This window comes from Pelophylax lessonae (assembly GCF_965119305.1).
Source record: "Pelophylax lessonae genome assembly, chromosome: 3".
Classification (NCBI taxonomy): Eukaryota; Metazoa; Chordata; class Amphibia; order Anura; family Ranidae; genus Pelophylax; species Pelophylax lessonae.
Window position 1 is genome coordinate 447,837,860 of NC_138770.1, and position 21,125 is coordinate 447,858,984.

General features: G+C 43.0%; 1 protein-coding gene across 3 annotated transcripts in view; it reads left to right on the forward strand.

Annotated features, from left to right (window-relative positions):
* The window catches only part of LOC309548989 (protein-L-isoaspartate(D-aspartate) O-methyltransferase), a 156,520-nt gene that overhangs the window by 58,637 nt on the left and 76,758 nt on the right, over positions 1-21,125 (forward strand). For all 3 annotated transcript variants that reach the window (XM_082248924.1, XM_082248926.1, XM_082248925.1), the window contains exon 4: positions 5,514-5,618. In XM_082248924.1, the coding sequence (XP_082105050.1) occupies positions 5,514-5,618 (105 nt within the window). The remainder of the gene's footprint in view (positions 1-5,513; positions 5,619-21,125) is intronic.

Consider the following 21,125-nt stretch of genomic DNA (forward strand, 5'->3'; position numbering starts at 1 on the left):
ATAGTAAGAAGTTACAATCCGTCAAGTGTGTAGCATAATCAATGAACATTAATCAATGTGTAAAGAGAACCCAAAACACGGGATGAAACTGAAGTTGAAATGCAACTGGTGTGCGTAAGTGATGAAATGTAATAAAAATATGAATTAACATATCAATGGGGACGACTCATATAAAGAATATAAAACATAAATTGTCACGCCACCAGGGGATAAGCACCGAAAAAAGTTATAGGTTCCCAATTTTTACAGATGTATCTAGACTGACACCAAAATCGCCATGTATAAATTCACTAATTAAATATGCAAATAATTGATCGACCAAATACATAATTCAAAGAATACACTCGAAAACAGAAATACATGCATACAAGATATATAGAAAAACCATTTCATAAAAGTCATTTCATGAAAGCATGTTCCATTTGTTTGAGTGTATCCGTGAATCTAATGGGACATATAAATATGGTGAAGAACCAGTAAACATGAATTTAGCATAGAAAATCACCATATATAGAGAATATAATAGGATATGAACTGGAATGGAGAAATGTATGCGATATAGTGGCATGGTGTCAGAGAAAAGGAGGACCCCCTCTTCCAATGTTGACTTTGTTAATCAAAAAGTCATTGGATAAATATAGAAATTGTAACTGGTAACCATAGTTGACACTTAGACAGCTTGTTGGCCTTAAATGGATGCAAATTGATAGCAACAAAATATGACAATAGAAATAAAGTGACTGGTGCATAGAATATATCAAAAAAGGAAGGGCTCGGAGAAGCTCGGAACGAGCCTCAAATGGAGCCTCGAAACAGGGAAATGATCATGACTTGACATGAGACTTAAGAGCCTAAAAACAGACCATATTATTAAGAGGAAAAAGGGAGTAGGGTAAAAAGAAAAAGGGAACTCTCGAAGCCATATGGAGCTACGTGGCAGAATCCTACAAACCATACCGGATGGCGATCAAAAAACAGAAGCAAATGACTCCTGACATATAGCCATGAATAACCGCGGGGTTCATGGCTGAAAACCATAAAATTTAAAGTATAAATAAAAATAAAGAACCAAAAAAAAGGTGATTCCTGAGCAGTACCTGCATGGTATTTGCTGAGTGGTACCAACTGCGCGGTACACTGGTACTCTACCTGAGTGGTATTTGCGAAGTGGCACTGGTGGTACCTGAGTGGTATTTGCTGAGTGGTACTGGCTGGCTGCGTGGTGGTACACTGGTACTGGCAGTGGTATCTGACCGGAGTCATCCTGAGTGGTGGTGTGTTTTTTTTTTTTTTTTTACTTGAGTGGTACCTGCTGCTGCTAGTGGTTGTGGTGGTGGGCAGTGGTGGATGGTGGTGTGGCACTGGTGGGGGTACTACTGGTAGTGGGGTACCTGACCTGAGTCTGACTCCTGAGTCTACTCCAGTCCTGACTGTGGTATATTTTTGTTTTGTTTTTTGGTGCCGGCTGGCTGGTGGTGGTGTGGCACACTGGTGGTGGTGGGGGTCTGAGTCCTGAGTCCTCCTGTCCTGACTGTGACTGAGTCTGTGAGTAACTGTATTTTGTTTTTGTTTTTTTTGTCTTTTGGTACCTGTGCTGCCTGGCTGGCTACTGATGGTGGTGTGGCCTGCCCAGGCACACTAGGGTCCTTCTGGCTCCGTCCTCCTCCAGGCCTGTCTGTCTGCCTGTGCTCCTCTCTCTTCTGACTGGCTGTGCCTATGACGGTGCGGTGGTGGACTCGTGGTGGGCTGCCTGGACTATATTTAATTTTATATTAAATTAAATAATATGGCCAGGCTGGCAAAGTGGCAATGGCATTGCCTCTGCCCTCCTGGGCCTGAAGCGCTGTACTCATTCCGGAGTCCGCACTCTCTGTTCTCACTGTCTCCTCCTCCTCTCTCGTCGACTGAGGCAAGTACCGCGCACAGTGCCGGCCTCGGTCATAAAGGAGAGGAGGAATTACAATTGCACTACTGCCATCTAGTGGCGGTAGATGTAATTGCGGTAGCGCCGTCCAAGCCGTCTCGCGTTACCATGAGGGGGAAGAGAAATCTAATTACTTGTTACCCTCTAAAGTAACTGCGTTAAGTAACGTCGTTTACTTAAACGCAGTTACTACCATCACTGCATGTTACAATGTTGCATGCCCATGCATGTATGACTGTAAAACATATTCTACATTTTTTTTCCCCCTAAATTGGCACATGGAACGTGTTTGTGTATATATAATACGCACACACGCACACACACACGCACACACTGTTCAGCATAAATGAGTATGCCCCAACAGATTTGTCAGAAAATCTTTCCTTTCAGAATCCAACATTTTTCTTTCGTTCATTGACCGACACTAATCCAGAAACTTCTTGACCATTGGGTTATGCTGCCCCCTACAGGAGTAGGACACTAGGCAGGAAAAAGCTTTACCACGCCTATGGGGCAGTCCCAGGGGGTATACTCCCACTTCCTGTTATAGGCATTCAGTCTTTCTGCCTAGTCAGGAACTGTGCAGACACTGCAAGAGTTCGGATGGACTCTGAATTTTCAGAAGTCTGCTCTGGTTCCATCCACTAAGTTGAACCATCTGGGTCTTACTCTGGACTCCATCTCAGCCAGGGTGTTTCCAGAAGCTGCAAGATGTCATTCGACTTCTGTTGGCCAGCAGTCGGTCGTCTCTCAGGACTTGCATGCGGGTATTGGGCCTGATGTCTACCTTCGAGGAGGATCAGTTTGCATAGTTCCACACAAGGCCCCTGCAGAGAGAGATTCTTGCCAAGTGGAACAAGAATCCACAGTCTCTAGACAATCTGATCCTGTTGAGCCAGGGCACGAGAGGGTCCCTGATTTGGTGACTTCGCTCTCCGGCTCTTCGACAGGGAAAATCCTTCCTTCCCCTATACTGGGCGGTGATCATCAGGGATGCTAGCCTGTCCGGGTGGGGAGGTGTTTTGGGCACGGAGTGTTCTCAGAGGGTTTGGACCGACCGATATATAGAGGGCCGATATGACTCGGCCCCGCAGGTTGCCAATATTTCGGGAAAGTGTGATACTTGCAGCTAGAGGCATCACCGGTGTCCATAGCCGACGTTTGGCTGTCTTGTAATGACAACCGATGTGGCTGAGAAGCCGCTCAGCTGTCATTACAAGGAGCGGGAGGGGACCTACCCCCCCACCCCTCCTGCTGCCTTCCGCGGCTCGCCCAGGTTTCCCATCCCACCGGAAGACCCGGGCAACCAGCCTGCACAGCAGATCCCAGACAGGAATATGCACTTTTTGAGGGGCGATGCTTGGACCCTATATAGCAGGGGTAGGGAACCTATGGCTCACGAGCCAGACGTGGCTCTTTTGATGGCTGCATCTGGCTCACAGAGAAATCTTTAATAAAGGGGGCATGTCCAGACATGAGCCGCGCTAGGAGTAGTCCCAGAGCTTCGCCTTGTCTACCACTCAATCCAGTGCCATCCGCGTAGCTGTGCCCGGTGCCAAGGAGATTTCTGCACCCATCGACAGTACACTTTGTGGGCTACCCACCGCTACCCTCAGTTCGTCTCTGGGTGACCGCATTCGGCTCTGATCGGGTCTCCATGCAAAAACCCGGACGTGATGTCATGAGTGACATCACTTCCGGGTACTGTCTGGCGCCAGTTTAAAAAAATGACCGCATTCAAAACAGCCAAACTTGGCGTTTTGAATGCTTTTAAGTGCAGAGGAGGGGCTTAGGGTCTTTTAGACTCCCAGATCCCTCCACAAAAGTACCTGTCAAAAAAAAAAAAAAACGTACAGAAATATTGGCCAATATCGATATGCATTGGCCAAAGTATCGGTATCGGCAACGAAAAAAACGATATCGGTCGATCACTAATATATATATTTACACACACGGATTAGCCATAACAGTATGTGAAAAGTGAACGTGAACAGACAACATTGATTATGTTATTACAGTGGTGGGATATATTAGGCAAAAGTTAACGTGTCCTCCCTGAAATTGATGTGTTGAGAGCAGAAAAAGTTGTTGACTCTTTTACTGCATTGATACACTGTGGTCAGCGACAGTTAGCAGTAAGCTGCATGTTCACTTCTATTTAAATGTAAAACGTAAAGGAGGAGACAACAGATCTCCAGGATATTGGGGAGGAGACTGGAAGTGCTGTCACTCACTGAATGACAGATGAGCAGCAAACGGTGGAAAATGTTATACCAGCATAGGATGGGAGAGGGAGTAGAGGAGTGCAATAATGGCAAAAGGGGAAGGGATTATTGTGACAGGATGGTAGTAGTGGGGAAACCAAAAAAACAACTATTGACAGACATGCATGAGTGTAATATGCTGAATACATGCATAATAAAGGTGGACCTAGAATTAAAAATGAAATATTTTATCATAAAACGTTTAATGAGCAGATCCAAAATAAATGAAAGGGGAAGCCAGGAGAATGACAATGAATCCACAATGAAATGCATGTGTGAGCTAATGATTAAAATAGACAAAGTGTGTCAAAAAAAGTTGTGAAATGGTGCAAATATGGATGAAAATAGTAAATGTAGCAGGAAATGCCCTGATAGAGTATTATTGCCCCCAAAATGCATTGAATTTTTCTTTGATTAAAAAATGAAAAAAAAAATGATTTTTTAGATGTGTATTGCTTTTCATCAATGCATTTTTATATGCAATCTATTTTGTTTTTTATGTACGTCCCTTTCCTTGCTGATTTGTGATAACATGTTAGCATGAGCACAAGTTTTATTATGTTCCTGCTTGGTAGCATATGTATAATATAAAACCTCCACTGAGGAGGGCAAGTCGCAAGGAACAGGATCACTAATAAGGTATTGCTCCCTTTTTTGAAAGATTCTGCAGTGCTTCATCCAGTAAGTGAGCAACACTGTACAAGAAGGTTAGTAGGACTGTTTCTGCCTATTTGCTGCCAGGGTTATAGGATCACTAATCTGACATGGCTCTTAATAGGATGATCATCAAAGTGGGTCAGGTTGCAGTTTTTGCATCTGCTATGTCTTTGACATTGACTAGGGGGCTAAAAAATAAATCACATTTGAGGACTTTTTCAATTATTCCCTTTGCTTTCCCTGAACGTAAGTACTCCTGCACGTTCTGTTCCTGTAGATTTTCACTTCCTTCTCCTGAGACAAATTCTTGAAAAATGGTCATGTAATGGTCTAAAAGGGCTCAGCACAAGGAATGTAAACAGTGTTGCAGCCCAAAGCTGCGATATTTAGGTAAGTTTGCTAGGAAGGGAAGAGTTGATTACTGGAGGAATAAGCAGTGATAATGTATACTTGCACTTAAAAGGCCTGATCTGCGTTTAAAATTGGCAAAACTTAAAATGCTAGTTGAGTATAAAACAGAAACCACATAAGCTGATTTGAAAGGTTGAATACATGTAGTACGATATGTTTTTACTTGACATTATGTTTAATTGACTATCGAAATGTCACTGGCATAACTGTTCAAACCTCTCTGCATGTCTGACATTGTAATCTTTTCTTTATTGTAGCATGCATATGCATTAGAACTCCTCCACGACCAGTTACATGAAGGTGCCAAAGCTCTAGATGTAGGATCTGGAAGTGGAATTCTAACTGCCTGCTTTGCAAGAATGGTAATTTTTAGTGGTTTTGTTGCATATAAAATGAATTTCTAGAAGTAGTTGGATCCACAATATAGTCATGTTTTAGAATGGATAAATGCAATCTTAAATTGTGAAAAAAAAAAAACCTGTATTCATAACTTGTAATGTGGTCACAGGCTTCCTGGGCCTGCTAGATGATGCCTATGGATTGGCTAAACAATTTGGTGGCCTAGAAGGCTGGAGACCTCAGTCTCCATAAATGCATGGCCTAGGAAGCCTGTGAGACATAAGTGCAGGGGTTCCAATGTATACAGTAGTGTGGATGACCCTAACACATTTTTGCTGACTTTTTTAAGTAAAACTTCTCTATTGTTGTATACAGAATGGACTTTGAATACCTATACTATACATTGAAGGTAACGCTTACTAACCCATTTAAGATGCAAAAAAAATGAGTAAGTTAAAAGTAAAATTATAAATTCTTTTAACTGGAATTTATTTTTTTATCATTTGAGGCACACAGGAATTCTAGAAACTCTTGAACAGCTGGTTATACTGCCTCAGTCAGGAGGCTGGGACACTAGTAGACAAATGTTATGCCTGCCCCTTCTGTACAACCCTGCCTTGGCTCAGATTTTTTGCTAGTGTCAAGAGGTTGGAAACATTTTCCTGGGCTCTTCTGAGAAGCAACATATTTTTGCTAGCCTGTTATTTTTTAATTTATTCTTCTTTAATCAACATATTTGACACCCATTGCATATTGTTTTGTTTTCTCCTTCTGCGTGTGTTTAACTATTTAACCCTTTTATTGCCAGATCCTTTTTTTTTTTTTTTTTAAACCATCATTTTGGGCCTGACCATTAAATTCCCAAAAGCATTTATATATTTTTTGAATGCAGAAATCCTGGAAAATAAAATGGTAGTTATGTCACGCGATAGTAGTGGAAAAATTACAGTAAAAAATACTAACTTTTAGCGCACACAAATGTAATATATTGCCCAATTTTAGTAAAGTATAAAAGATGCTGTTGTGCTGAGTAAATGGCTATCCAGCATGTCAAGCCTTAAAATTGCTTGCATCTGTGAAACTGCCGAAACTTTGATACCCTAAATTTCCTATAGAAGATATGTGGGTAATTCCACTTTCTTGGGGAAAAAATGTGGCAAAAAAATAAATAAAATATAGCAGTGTACAATTGTTACCTAAGTCATATTGTAATTGAATGTTATTAAAAATGACCTTTCCTTTTCAATTTGCAGTGCTGTCATTTTCTATAAAATGTAATACCTTGCGGCATTCTGTACACAGATGGTTGACAGTATGTCCCCCAGAAACGTAGTTTCCTACTTGTGTGATTGGCATATTGATTTTCCCAGAGGTCTGCACTAAGATGCAAATATTTGGTGAAATCATCTCAAAAGGGAATAATGCTTAAAAGTAAGACTCTGCAGTTGCAGAAGTTTATTGATCATTATAAAACCACTCCTAACTCAGAACATAGACACAGACAAGCAACCAGCTATTCCTTCAAAATACCAAAAAGGTAGGAATTTGCAACAAAGTTTAGTAAAATGTTTGCAATGTACATCACCTAGAGGGGACGCAATTGCGGCTGGGTCCCCACAAAAATGTAGGCCCCGGCTTGCGGCCTGCTGGGCCATATGGTCTCTCTTAGACCGGCTGTGGGGGCACTTCAATTTTAATGACAGTCTTGCCGCCATTATTGTGTGGGGCACCTTCCTTGTTTTAGCGAAGATACTCTGCCTGCGCATCTGCGTCACGGCGGGCAGACCCTTTTTAAGGGGGCTATGTCCTCTATGAAGGTCTCAGAGTGACCCCCCTTGTTTTTGCGGGGTCCAATAGGTTGTCCATTTGTGGCCCTTGGTCATTTTTCTCTAAGCAGAATCGCAGTCACGGGCTTCCCCTGATTATGTTTTTGGGAGACTACCTCCAAAACAGGAATGGTTTTACAGGTTGAGGCAACTGACATTTTTTTTTTCCCTACTCATCTTACTGTTTTCACTAGTTTTGCATTTGGCTAGGGTCAGTGTCACTACTGGTAGCATGAGGCTATACCTGGACCCTATAGAGCTGGGATCTTCAAACTATGGCTCTCCAGTTGTTGGTATATAGTGTCACTACTGGGTCTACGTCCATGCACCCTGAGTGCTCAAATAGTGAGGATGATTCCTGTGCTCCTCTAGCTGCCCTTAAATAGGTGCTGGTGGATGCATTGTTTGTGTCAGTGCGTGAAAAAATGGAGGTTGCGGCTATTGCCGCGTCGGAGGCACCGGTTCCCTTTGGCACCCACAAGCCCTCCAAAGCTGCAAGGGTGTTCCTCTTACCTTGATAACATTGTCACAAACAGTGGGGTTGTCCAAAACGCAGTGGTTGCTAGGCGTTTTTTGCTTGCGATATCCTTATGAGGATTTACTGCGTAAAAGGTGGACGGTCCCACCTGTAGTGGGCTCGCTGGTTTCCAGGTCAAATTGAGTTACCTTCATCCTGGTTGAGGAGTCCCCGACCTTTACAAGTCCAGCTAAGAAGAGGGCGGATGCTCTGGTCCACCATATGTGCGCTGTGGCTGGTTCGGCAGTTGGACCTGTAGTTACTATTGCCCTGGTGTCGCAAACTCTAAACCGAGTGGACTAAGCCTTTTCGCCGGGACCTGGAGGGAGAATATCTTCCCCCTGTCTTTGCGGAGCTGGCGGATGGGTTGGTCCAGGGGCTGCAGGTTGTCTGTAATGCCTCTTAGGATGCGGCTGCTTTGATTCCTAGACTGTCTGTATCACCAGTGGTCCTTCGGTGTATTGTCTCGCTGAAATTCTGGTCTGCAGACTAGACTTCTAAGAAGGCCTTATCTGATCTCCCTCTTGTAGGGGGTCGCCTGTTTGGAGCTTCCTTGGATGACATTGTTAAGTGTCTCATGGGGGTTGGGAGGGAGTACTCCTCTTCCACAGGCTACCAAGGGCAAGGAGCCCCGTCCGTAGTCGTGGGCCATCCTCCTCGACTCCTAAGCGGCCTCTTCCTCTCAGGATCTCAAGATTAGGGTTTAAAAGTAAGAGCCTCAACCAGAGGTTCCGAGAGGACCTAGTCTGGCAAGCCATGAGCGGGCTCTTCCAGATCTGAGGACAAGGCTGCCTCTGCATGAAGGGGCGCCCTCACCAGTATCTGGGGTGGGGGGACGTCTTTGCTGGTACAAGTCAAGTGGGTCCACAAAGTTTTTCGGTCAGGCTATGGGATCGAGTTCGGGCTTGTCCTCCTGAAAGGTTTTTTCCCTTCCAACCTGCACTTGTCCCCAGATCACTACGGGGTCACTTTGAGGCAGTGCAAGACTTGTTATTTCAAGGGGTAATTGTTCCGACTTCAAAACATTTTCAAGGGTTTTTTTTACTCAAACCTCTTTACAGTTCTCAGGAAGGAAGGCAAGGTACGTCCTGGACCTTAAGGAAGAAGTTCCGCATTGAGTCCATTCACATTGTAGTGGCATCCCTACATCAGGGGGATTTCTTCTCACTTGTTTCGACATCAAGGATGCCTACCTGCACATTCTAATATGTGCTGGTTGCCAGCGCTTCCGCCGTTTTGCCAAGGATGAGGAGCACTATCAGTTTCTGGCCCTGACCTTTGGTCTCGCCTCCGCACCTCGGGTCTTCACAGAAGTGTTGGCCATGGTGCTGGCATTGTTTGAGTCAACTGGGTTACCTGGACGATCATCTTCTGCGAGCAGAGTCTCCGACAGCTCTAATGGACTACTGGATATTGCTCTGTGAACTCTGAGGGAGTTTGGTGGGATCCTGAACATTCAGGAGTCTGCTTTGGTTCTGTCCACAAAAAATGGCTTATCTGGGTCTGACTCTGGACTCGGCCTCAGCCAGGAGTGTTTCTTCCTCTGGAAAAACTCCAGACATTGCAGGAGGCAATTCAGCTTCTGTTGTTCAGGAGACGATCATCCCTCCGGGCTGGCATGTGCATGCTGGGCCTGATGGTTTGCACAGTTCCACACACACGATCTCTGCTAAAGAAATTCTGGTGAAATGGGTCAAGGATCCACGGTCTTTAGAGGTGGCTTCGCTCTCTGGCACTTCAACAGAGAAAAACCTTCTCCTCCTGTACTGGATGGTTGTCTCCACGGAAGCCAAGCTGTCCGAGTGGAGAGGCGTCCTCAGCACAGACGCGCTTAAGGGGTCTGGACTCTGGCAGAACCCAGACTGCCAATTAGTGTACTGAACTCCGAGCGATCAGAATTTCTCATCAGACAATTGTCTTCAGGGGTGTCCAGTACAAACTCATTTGGACAATGCCACGGCCGTGATCTATGTCAATCAGCAAGGGGGCTCAAGAAGTGTCATGGCGGCTCGGTAAGTAGCTGGCATTCTAAGGTGGGCTGACTGAGTGGTTCCAGCCTTCTCAAACTTCTGCCATGACTCCTGTGCAGGATTCAGGCAGAAGGGATATTCCGATCATGCTAGAGGCTCCAGACTGGTCTCGCCGATCTGATACAGCTGGTTGCCGATGCTCCTTGGACTGCCTCTCAGGGAGGATCTGCTGTCTCAAGGACCAATCTTCCATCCTACTTTACAGCCGCTTGCTTTAATGGCTTGGCTGTTGAACGCCAGGTGCTGAAGGGTGGAGGTTTGTTTGAATCTTTGATTCCTATGCTGTTAAAAGCTTGGAAATCTGCCTCTGGGAAGATCTGCCATCGTTCATGGAAGATGTACATTGCGTGGTGTGTCTCTTGGAATTCATCCTTGCTCATTCTCAGTGGATCGGATCTGGACCTTCCTTCAATGGGGGGGTTGAACAAAAATGGCCTTCAGTACCATCAAGGGCCAGGTATTGGGTTTTGGCAGTCTTTTTCCAATGACCTTTGGCCACACACTCCCTGGTGCATAACTTTTCTTCAGGGTGTCCGACATTTGGTTCCTTCAGTGCGGGCTTTGTTGCCGCCCTGGAATCTTATTGTGTAGCTTTCAGCTCTACTGAAGCTCCCCTTTGAAAATATTTGGGAGGTTACCCTGCTTAAGTTGCCCCTGAACGTGGCCGCCTTTGGTGGCTATCACCTCTGCATGCAGGACATCGGGGAACTGACAGCATTATCCTGTCATTCACGTTATGGTGCTTCACCAGGATAAGGTGTGCTTTGCCTCTATCAGTCACTCCTTGATAATGTAGCCTCTGACTGTCATTTGAATGAAGACATTGTGTTGCCTTCCCTGTGTCCCAGGCCTAAACATCTGAAGGAAATTGCCTTGCATGTCTTGGATGTGGTCCGGGCGATTAGGGTGTAATTGGTAGCTACAGTCTTTTATGAAGTCAGAGACTATAATTGCACTCACGGACGGACCTCACAAAGGGTTGTCCTCTTCTTTTGCGACCATTTCCTGATAGATCAGACAGGCGGCGGTTCAGGCCTATTGCATCAGGGGTCAGGTTCCTCCTTTGCCTGTTTTGGCGCACTCTACTAGGGCGCTTAGTATGTCCTGGGCTTTCCGTCTTCGAGCATCAGTGACGCAGGTTTTGCAAGGTGGCCACCTGGTCGTCGGACACTTTTACAACATTTTTTGTAAAGTGGTTGTGTTGGCATCTGGGGATGCTTCTTTTAGCCGCAAGGTTTTGCTGGCTGTTGTTTAGAGGACCTGGTCCTCTTTGAGGGTGTATTGTTTTTCAGGTGAGCTTCAGTTGTTAATGGTTGAGCTCTGTTATATGGTTGGCTATGGTTAGCCTTGGGAATTTTTTCAGTTTTCCCACCCCTCATGTTTAACACTGCTTTGGGACGTCCCAATGTTTAAAAAGAATCAGGAGCTGTGTCCCTCAATGAATGAAAGAGAGAATGGGATTTTTGACTTAACATAAAATCCATTTCTCTGATTTTCATTGACGAACACAGCACCCACCCGTCTGTGGAGTTGGTGAGTGGGTGTATACCCCCTGGGACTGCCCATAGGTGTAGTCAAGCTTTTTCCTGCTTAGTCTTCTGCTCCTGTAGGGGGCAGTATAACCCAATGATGAAGAAGAATCAGGAGCTGTCCCATCAATAGATTTTACGGTAAGCCGAAAATTCAATTTTTCCTCCAGCGCTTTCAATTTTTCAACTGCAGTATATGAGCCCTGGTCACCAATGGAGCGAATTTCAGCTGCTTCATCAGGAACCTGACAAAATTTGCTTTGTGTATGACCACTTAAGTTAAGGACTTATTGGCACCTGATTACTTGAATAAAGGACATCTTCTGTGACTGAGCTGCTTTCTTGTGAGGAAGCCTGCTTAAATTTCTGCCGCCTCTTGGAATTCCTACTCCATGGCGAAAGATTCTGCTCTCTACATTTTGAAAAATTCATAGAATCATATATTTTATATCTGGTTGTCAGGCTTGCAGTGTGAGTACAACCCCCCTAAAAGGGTAAATGGACCCCTGGGTACTGGTAAGCAGGTTAGGAAGGGGAATGTGAGGATTAGACCCCCAAAAAAACCCACATCGTTATAAGCTTGTGCAATAGGCCTGCGAAATTTAAAAAAAACAAAAACTAAATATCAGGGTTTAGTCTAACCAGTTGGGCCAAGGGATCTAGAGCTGGCTCAAAAAAGTCAAGACAGTGGCCTTCCCTGTCTATTGCTGGATAGAATATCCGACGGTTGATTTAATGCCCAAGGTTCCGCCAAGAAAAAACAATCCAAGGCCTTTTTTTTATATTGATAGATAAAAGCATGAAGAGTACCAAATGCTTATAGGCTAGATAGTGAGTAAGGTAATACATCTCCTCATATGTTTACTGGCTTCGCTGATTGGAATAATTCCCCTTTTTTTTTTTTTTTTTTGTTTGCCTATAAAATGGCCTATTTTGTTTGGTGGCCAACATTGTTTAAAGTTCCACAATTTTATGTGCTAAAAATGTTTGCACACTTGCTTTTTTGTGGAAATAGCAATGGTTGTAGGTCTTAATTTTCTGACAATGTATTGTCCAAACTGATATGTTTAGATTTCTACAACACTGCAAAATAAAAATGTTAAAACAGAAAAATGATGCAGTAGATATAACTGTTTAAATTCACAGCTAATTGTGCCAGAATGCTAAACAATTAAGTTTTTCAGTTGAAAGAACGAGAAGACATTTTTTATACAATAAAAATGGTACCAGGAGAGCTTTGAAAAGCAGCCACATGGGACCAGCTCTTTCACTATGACAGCTAGAGGTTTCTATTTTGTGAGGTGAAATGCTTGGCAGTAGATGTTGGCTACAGTCTTGCAAGGAAAGGATTACAGGAATGAAAGCAGACATCAGCTGACAGCAATTCCTATCACACTGCCTCAGAAGTTACTATTTATGTACAACTGTGTATGAAGCTATTAATGTTACAGTAGAGAAACTATTAGAACACACTTTGGCTTTAGGTAGAACTAAAGGCCTAACTTTTCGTTATTTTGGATAGTTTTTTTTTTTGTCACATGTATCCCATCTGAGAAATTTAGTTTGACTTTCTATTCTCGTGACCAATTAAAATTTGGAATTTTCTTTCACTTTCCCCCCTGGTTTTACCTGTACATAGGGCAAGTTTTGCCATCAGGGGCTGCTGCTGGTTGCACACCATCGTTGTGTACACCTCCCCTGAATGAGTCATTTATGTGGCAGTGGCGAATGTGCATTGCTTGGGGGGGGGGTTAAATAGAACTTGTTTAAAGCACACAGGACCATGATCACAGACCCAAACAGGGCAGTAGTAATCTGTACGCAGCAAACTGTATGCCCAGGTGCAGGAGAGCCCCTACATTCCATTTATATTAAGTATAGCAAAGAGTTTAGGTTGGCAGTAGAACAACCTGAACACAAATAGGAACCCCAACAAAATAAGATTTTTGCACTTACCATAAAATCTTTTTTTTCTTTAAGCCCATTTAGCAACACATGAATTGTAAAAACTCTTAGACCATTGGGTTAAACTGCTGCCTACAGGAGGTTGGGACACTGTCAACCAAAAAACATTAACCCAGCTACTATTGACCACCCCCCTTCCCTTTCGATCACCATGCTCAGTTTTGTAAGTAAGCAGTATAGGAGCCAATGATATATGAGCAGGGATGGGACCTGTGTTACATAGTTACATAGTAGTTGAGGTTGAATAAAGGCAATAGTCTATCCAGTTCAACCTGTGTAGGTGTGTGTGGACGTAATTATTTCCCATACCCCTGAATGTTTTGGTCCTTGAGATGTATGTCCAAGAGTCTTTTAAAAGTAGCCATACTCCCCGCAGTTACTACCACTTGTGGTACAGAATTCCACAATCTTGTAGCCCTTACTGTAAAAACCCCCCTGCGTAGCCTAAGGTTAAATCTCTTCACTAATTGCATTGTATGGCCTCATGCCCTCATGCATTCATTGCAACTGAACAGTTTTTTTTCTATGTTAAGATCACCGTTTTACTTGTAAATTGCTATCATGCCCCCCCTCAGGCGTCTCCATTCTAGGGAGAATAAATCAAGCGCTTGTAAGCACTCTTCATAATTAAGGTCCTCCAATCCCCTAATCAGTTTAGTTGCTCTTCTCTGGACTATCTCCAGCTTCTTTACATCCCTTCTGAGGATTGGCGACAAGAACTGGACAGAATAATCCAGATGTGGTCGAACCAGAGTTTTATAAAGTGGTAGGATTATAGTTTTATCTCTGGAATACATCCCCTTCCTTATGCATGCTAATATTCTGCCAGCTTTGGCAGCTGCAGCCTGACATTGCATGCTATTGCCATGTCTATCTTCCACTAAGACACTCAGATCTTTCTCCATTTTTGATTCCCCCAGGGGATCTCCCCCCAAAGTGTATTGGGCGTTTGTTTTTAGTCCCCAAGTGCAATACCTTACACTTCTCCACATTAAATCTCATTTGCCATGTACATCCTGTTCCAAATTATTATGCAAATATTTTTCTTATTTACCTAAATAATTGATGTAAATAACAGTCGGCATAATTCACATGTTATCAACTATTAAGAGTACAATTCAAATTTTATTGAACAAACCTCCTAATGATAACAGTATTTTTTTTTTTAAACATAAATAACTTACAATGCACTGTTCCAAATTATTATGCACAGAACGTTTCAAAACACTTTATAGGTTGTAAAGAACTGAAGATTGTCATTTGTTGTTTGCAGCATATTTACTGAAATCAAAAGCTATTTCATTCAAACTTATAACAACATTTTAACTTTTTAAACATTTTAACAGGTCATGTTACATTTTAACATAGAACCCCTTATTTGATAGCAGCTTCACAAGTCTTGCATCCTCTGAACTTGTGAGTTTTTGGACAGTTTCAGCTTGAATTTGTTTGCAAGATGTCAGAATAGCCTCCCAGAGCTGCTGTTTGAATGTAAACTGCCTCCCACCCTCATAGATCTTTTGCTTGAGGATGCTCCAAAGGTTCTCAATAGGATTGGGGTCAGGGGAGGATGGAAGCCACACCATGACTTTTTCTCCTTTTATCCCGATAGCAGCCATTGATGCAGAGGTATTCTTTGCAGCATGAGATGGTGCATTGTTATGCGTGAAGATGATTTTATTACGGAAAGCATAGTTCTTCCTTCTGTACCGGGGAAGAAAGTGGTCAGTCAGAAACTCCACATACTTTGCAGTGGTCATCTTTCCCCCTTTGGGGACCCTGAGGGAGCTGACCAGCTCTCTTCCCATGATTCCGGCCCAAAACATGACTCCACCACCACCTTGCTGACTTAGCAGCCTTGTTGGAACAGGGTGGCTGTCCACCAACCGTCCACTATTCCATCCATCTAGACCATCCAGGGTTGCACGGCACTCGTCAGTGAACAGGACTGTTTGAAAATTAGTCTTCATGTATTTTTCTGTCCAATGCAGCCTTTTCTGCTTGTGAGCATTGGTTAGTGGTGGCCGAATAGAAGGTTTATGCACAGTTGCAAGACTCTGGAGGACTCCACACCTTGATGTCCGTTGAACTCCAGAGGCACCAGCAGCTTCAAATATCTGTTTGCTGCTATGTAATGGTATTTTAGCAGCTGCTCTCTTGATCTGATGCATGGATCTAGTGAAAAAACTATCAGCGCAAGACTAAGTGAAATTCAAATGTGTATAAAATGTGCTAGAATAAATCAATATATAAATCCGGCTGCATACACAAATTGTGTCCACACCTCACAACAAAAACATAAAAATCAAAAAACGTGCTGCGCCAGAAGTGCACAAAAATAATTAGTGATTACATGAATCAACAAGTGTTATCAACAAAATATGGTGTCCATCATATGTGCTCTGATGAAACATAAATGTTCATATAAAGTGCTCCAAAGTAATGATTAGTATATCCAGGTGATGACAGGAGGCTGTCCTGTCATCACCTGGATATACTAATCATTACTTTGGAGCACTTTATATGAACATTTATGTTTCATCAGAGCACATATGATGGACACCATATTTTGTTGATAACACTTGTTGATTCATGTAATCACTAATTATTTTTGTGCACTTCTGGCGCAGCACGTTTTTTGATTTTGATGCATGGATCTGGCAGAAATCTTCCTCAATGTGCCTTTATCTGCACGAACCGGTCTGTGCTCTGAATCAGCCACAAATCTCTTAACCACTTAAGCCCCGGAAGATTTTACCCCCTTCCTGACCAGGGCCTATTTTGCGACATTCGGCACTGCGTGACTTTAACGGACAATTGCGTGGTCGTAATTGACGTCCTTTTTTTCCCACAAACAGAGCTTTCTTTTGGTGGTATTTGATCACCTGTGCAATTTTTTTTATTTTTTTTGATCATGTGCTATAAACAAAATAAGAGCGACAATTTTGCAAAAATAACAATATTTTTCACATTTTTTTTTATCTGAAATTCCCCCCAAAAATGTAAAAATCAAAATTTTTTTTAACATTTTAGGCCAATTTGTTTTCTGTTACATATGTTTGGTAAAAAAAAATCAAACGTAATGGCGGCGATCTGCGATTTTTTTCTTTTTTTTTCGGGACTGCGACATTGCGGCGGACAGATCGGACCCTTGACTAACATTTTTGACACTTTTGGGGGAACCAGTGACATTACTACAGTAATCAGTGCTGTACATATGCACTGTTACTGTAAAAATGACACTGGCAGGGAAGGGGTTAACTTTATTAGAGATGCAGTGACTATGTGTGGTATGCTAGGGCCATGCTTCTTCTTGTGCAGGGATGTGGCTTTTCATGTAACGGCAGAGATCTACGGTCCTACATAGCAGGACCGTATGATCTCTGCTGTTACACAGGGGAGAATGACAGGCGGCTGTGTTTACATTAGCCGTCGGCCTTTCTCCCGGTGTAACCAACGATTTTGAGTGAGCGGCGGACATCAGGTCCGCCGCTCACACGCACGGGGGGGTCCGTGAGCGAGCCGGAGCACACCTCCGGCGGCGCTCGCTCCCTAGAGCCTCACAGGCTAGTGACGTACCCCTACGTCACTTTGCCTGTGAGGGGCTGACTGCCGCCATTTATATAGTCGTGCGGCAGTCGGCAAGTGGTTAATAGTGCAATGATCACGCTTAAGTTTTCGTGAAATATCTAATGTTTTCATACCTCGTTAAAGGCGTTTGAACTATTTCACTCTTTTCGGCAGCAGAGAGATCCTTTTTCTTCCCCATATTGCATGAAAATTGTGCTCTGCTTAATAATGTGGAACACCCTCCTTTTAGAAGTTTTTCCTTAAATTGGGCTCACCTGGCAATCTAATTATTACAGGTGTCCGAGATTGTTTTCAGTGATCAAAGGAGCCCTGAGGCACAATGCCATCCATAAGTTAAACTGAAAAACAAAATATTTAATCTTTGTGACACTTAAATAGAATTTGCATAATAATTTGGAACAGGGTGTAGTTGACCGCTCAATTTTTTTGTTCAGGTCATTCTGTAAAGCCCCGTACACACGTACGGATCGTCGTCATACAAACGTTCGTCTTTTCTCCCCGGGATGTCGGTGTCTGTTGAAAAGTGCAAAGACAGCACAAGGACAGCACAAGAATTTTGTCCGCAGACTTCAGCTGACTGCAGAAGTGATGTCATGTAATGGTTAACTTTCCCTGTGTTTTTTATTTTCTGAGCATGCCCAGTCTTGCAAATCTGCGGTCTGTCGGCTGATTTCTGTACTGACAGGCGAACAATCGTCCGTTCTGGTGTCCGCAGACAAAAATTTTCATGTTTGCAAGAAAGACTCTTGTCCGCGGATTGTGCGCAGACAGCTGTCGGAGGCACCATACTAACACGCGTACAATCGGCAGATCTTTCGTCCGCCGACGTTTGTATGACGACGATCCGTACGTGTGTACGGGCCTTAAGATTTCTTCCCAATGTACAGTTATTGCCCTACTTAATTTCGTGTCATCTGCAAAAACTGAGATTGAGCTAATCTGTGCTCAATGCTATTTAGGAATAAATTGAACAAAATTGGTCCCAGGACTGAGCCTTGGGGGACCCCACTTATCACCCCAGACCAGTCTGAGTACACGTTATTTATTACCACCCTTTGGACACGCCCCTTTAACCAGTTTTTGTATCCAAGAGCAAACCTTGTGGTCGATGCCTGCAGACCTTATTTTACAAATGAAGCATTTGTGGGAAACTGTATCAAACGTCTTAGCAAAATCCAGGTACACCACATCCACTGGTCTCCCCCTATCTAGCTCACAACTCACCTCCTCGTAGAATGTTAACAGATTGGTTTGACAAGAACGCCCTTTTTTAAACCCGTTCTGATTGCTACTGATGATCTCTTTAGCAAACTCTTGGATATAGTCCCTTATCATCCCCTCCAGAAGTTTACATACTATTGACGTCAGGCTGACCGGCCTATAATTTTCCGTTACACGCCTCTGCCCTTTTTTGAATATTGGTATCACATTGGCTTTCCTCCAGTTACCTGGTACAGTTCCTGTCAAAATACTATCAGTAAAGATTAGGAACAGCGGTCTAGATATAACCTTACTGAGTTCTTTGAGTACTCTTGGATGTACGCCATCTGGTCCTGGGCATTTATTTGTGTTATTTTATCCAACATTTCCCTGATTTCACCCTCTGTTAGCCATAGCGGCAAGTCCTGTGAAGTACTGCTAACCATACAGTCATGGTCAGTGTACCCCTCCTTTTCTTGTGTAAAGACTGAAGAAAGTCCCTCATCGGACTTCAAGAAAAATATTTTATGCAAGTACAAACATTGCTCTATGTGAGAGAGAGAGAGAAAAATTATACATATTTAACAGTCAAGACATCCAAAAGCAGTCCAAACAATGGGTGGGCAAAAGCCAGTAGTAATCAAACAAATGTGGAGATTATACTGCAAGAGTATCTGAAACAATCAACGCCTGAATTAAGGCTTGATAAAAAGGGATAAACCATTTTGAAACTGGCAAGGGGAGGACACTGAGGATGAATCTCATGCTCCAGACTTGATCAGATGATCACCACTAAGGCCTGGTTCACACCAGTGCGGCTTTGAAATTGTGCTACTTGAGCACGATTTCAAAGCAGCAGATCAGTTGGGATTTGGACCTCCTGATTTTATTGTGACTTCATTTAACAGAAGTCAATGTAAGTCAAAATGAAGTCCCAAGAAAGTAGTGCAGGAACTTTTTTCAAAGTTGCTGCAACTTCAGTCGCAACAATTTGAACAGTTTCATTGGTGGCAAATTGCATGGCAAATCCTACTGGTGTGGGCTAAGAGTAAGAAAGTGCTATCTAAAGGAGCCATGGGCCTCTGTTGGCGAATGGAGGAACAACCAATCATCCACCAAAAACGGGTGAAACAACACATCACCTAGGAGTAGAAACTAGATCCAACAGCTAAAGTAGTGAAAATAAATCAGGAATTACTAAAGCCTAGCGTATCTAACTCTTCGCTGCAGGAAAAGAAAGCTTGGTCAGACAGAACATGTTCAGAGAAAAGAGCAACCATTCAATAGACAAATGTTTAAGTTGTATACTTCTGACCCTTGACTTCATGAAGAGGGAGGCCTAAGCTAAGACTGGATGTTAACCTGATACAGACTGATCCATTAACCTCCCTGGCGGTATGATTCTTTCCGATTTTAGGTGCTGAAAGCGGTACAATTATTTTGCTAGTAATTCTTAAGGACAAGCAGCCCAAACCAACTATTTACATATTTTTTTTTTTTTTTTTTTTTACTGTGCGTTCTTCTTTATAACATCTCGGGTATGACAAAATCAAAAATGATAATAAATGACTATAAATAAGTTAAAGTATATATATATATATAAATTAGTGCCTTGCAAAAGTATTCGGCCCCCTTGAACTTTGAGACCTTTTGCCACATTTCAGGCTTCAAACGTAAACATATAAAACTGTAATTTTTTGTGAAGAATCAACAAGTGGGACACAATCATGAAGTGGAACGAAATTTATTGTATATTTCAAACTTTGTTAACAAATAAAAAAACTGAAAAATTGGGCGTGCAAAATTATTCAGCCCCTTTTACTTTCAGTGCAGCAAACTCTCTCCAGAAGTTCAGTGAGGATCTCTGAATGATCCAATGTTGACCTAAATGACTAATGATGATAAATAGAATCCACCTGTGTGTAATCAAGTCTCCGTATAAATGCACCTGCACTGTGATAGTCTCAGAGGTCTGTTTAAAGCGCAGAGAGCATCATGAAGAACAAGGAACACACCTGGCAGGTCCGAGATACTGTTGTGGAGAAGTTTAAAGCCGGATTTGGATACAAAAAGATTTCCCAAGCTTTAAACATCCCAAGGAGCACTGTGCAAGCGATAATATTGAAATGGAAGGCGTATCAGACCACTGCAAATCTACGAAGACCTGGCCGTCCCTCAAAACTTTCAGCTCATACAAGGAGAAGACTGATCAGAGATGCAGCCAAGAGGCCCATGATCACTCTGGATGAACTGCAGAGATCTACAGCTGAGGTGGGAGACTGTCCACAGGACAACAATCAGTCGTATACTGCACAAATCTGACCTTTATGGAAAAGTGGCAAGAAGAAAGCCATTTCTTAAAGATATCCATAAAAAGTGTCGTTTAAAGTTTTCCACAAGCCATCTGGGAGACACACCAAACATGTGGAAGAAGGTGCTCTGGTCAGATGAAACCAAAATTGAACTTTTTGGCAACAATGCAAAACGTTATGTTTGGCGTAAAAGCAACACAGCTCATCACCCTGAACACACCATCCCCACTGTCAAACATGGTGGTGGCAGCATTATGGTTTGGGCCTGCTTTTCTTCAGCAGGGACAGGGAAGATGGTTAAAATTGATGGGAAGATGGATGGAGCCAAATACAGGACCATTCTGGAAGAAAACCTGATGGAGTCTGCAAAAGACCCGAGACTGGGACGGAGATTTGTCTTCCAACAAGACACTGATCCAAAACATAAAGCAAAATCTACAATGGAATGGTTCACAAATAAACATATCCAGGTGTTAGAATGGCCAAGTCAAAGTCCAGACCTGAATCCAATTGAGAATCTGTGGAAAGAACTGAAAACTGCTGTTCACAAACGCTCTCCA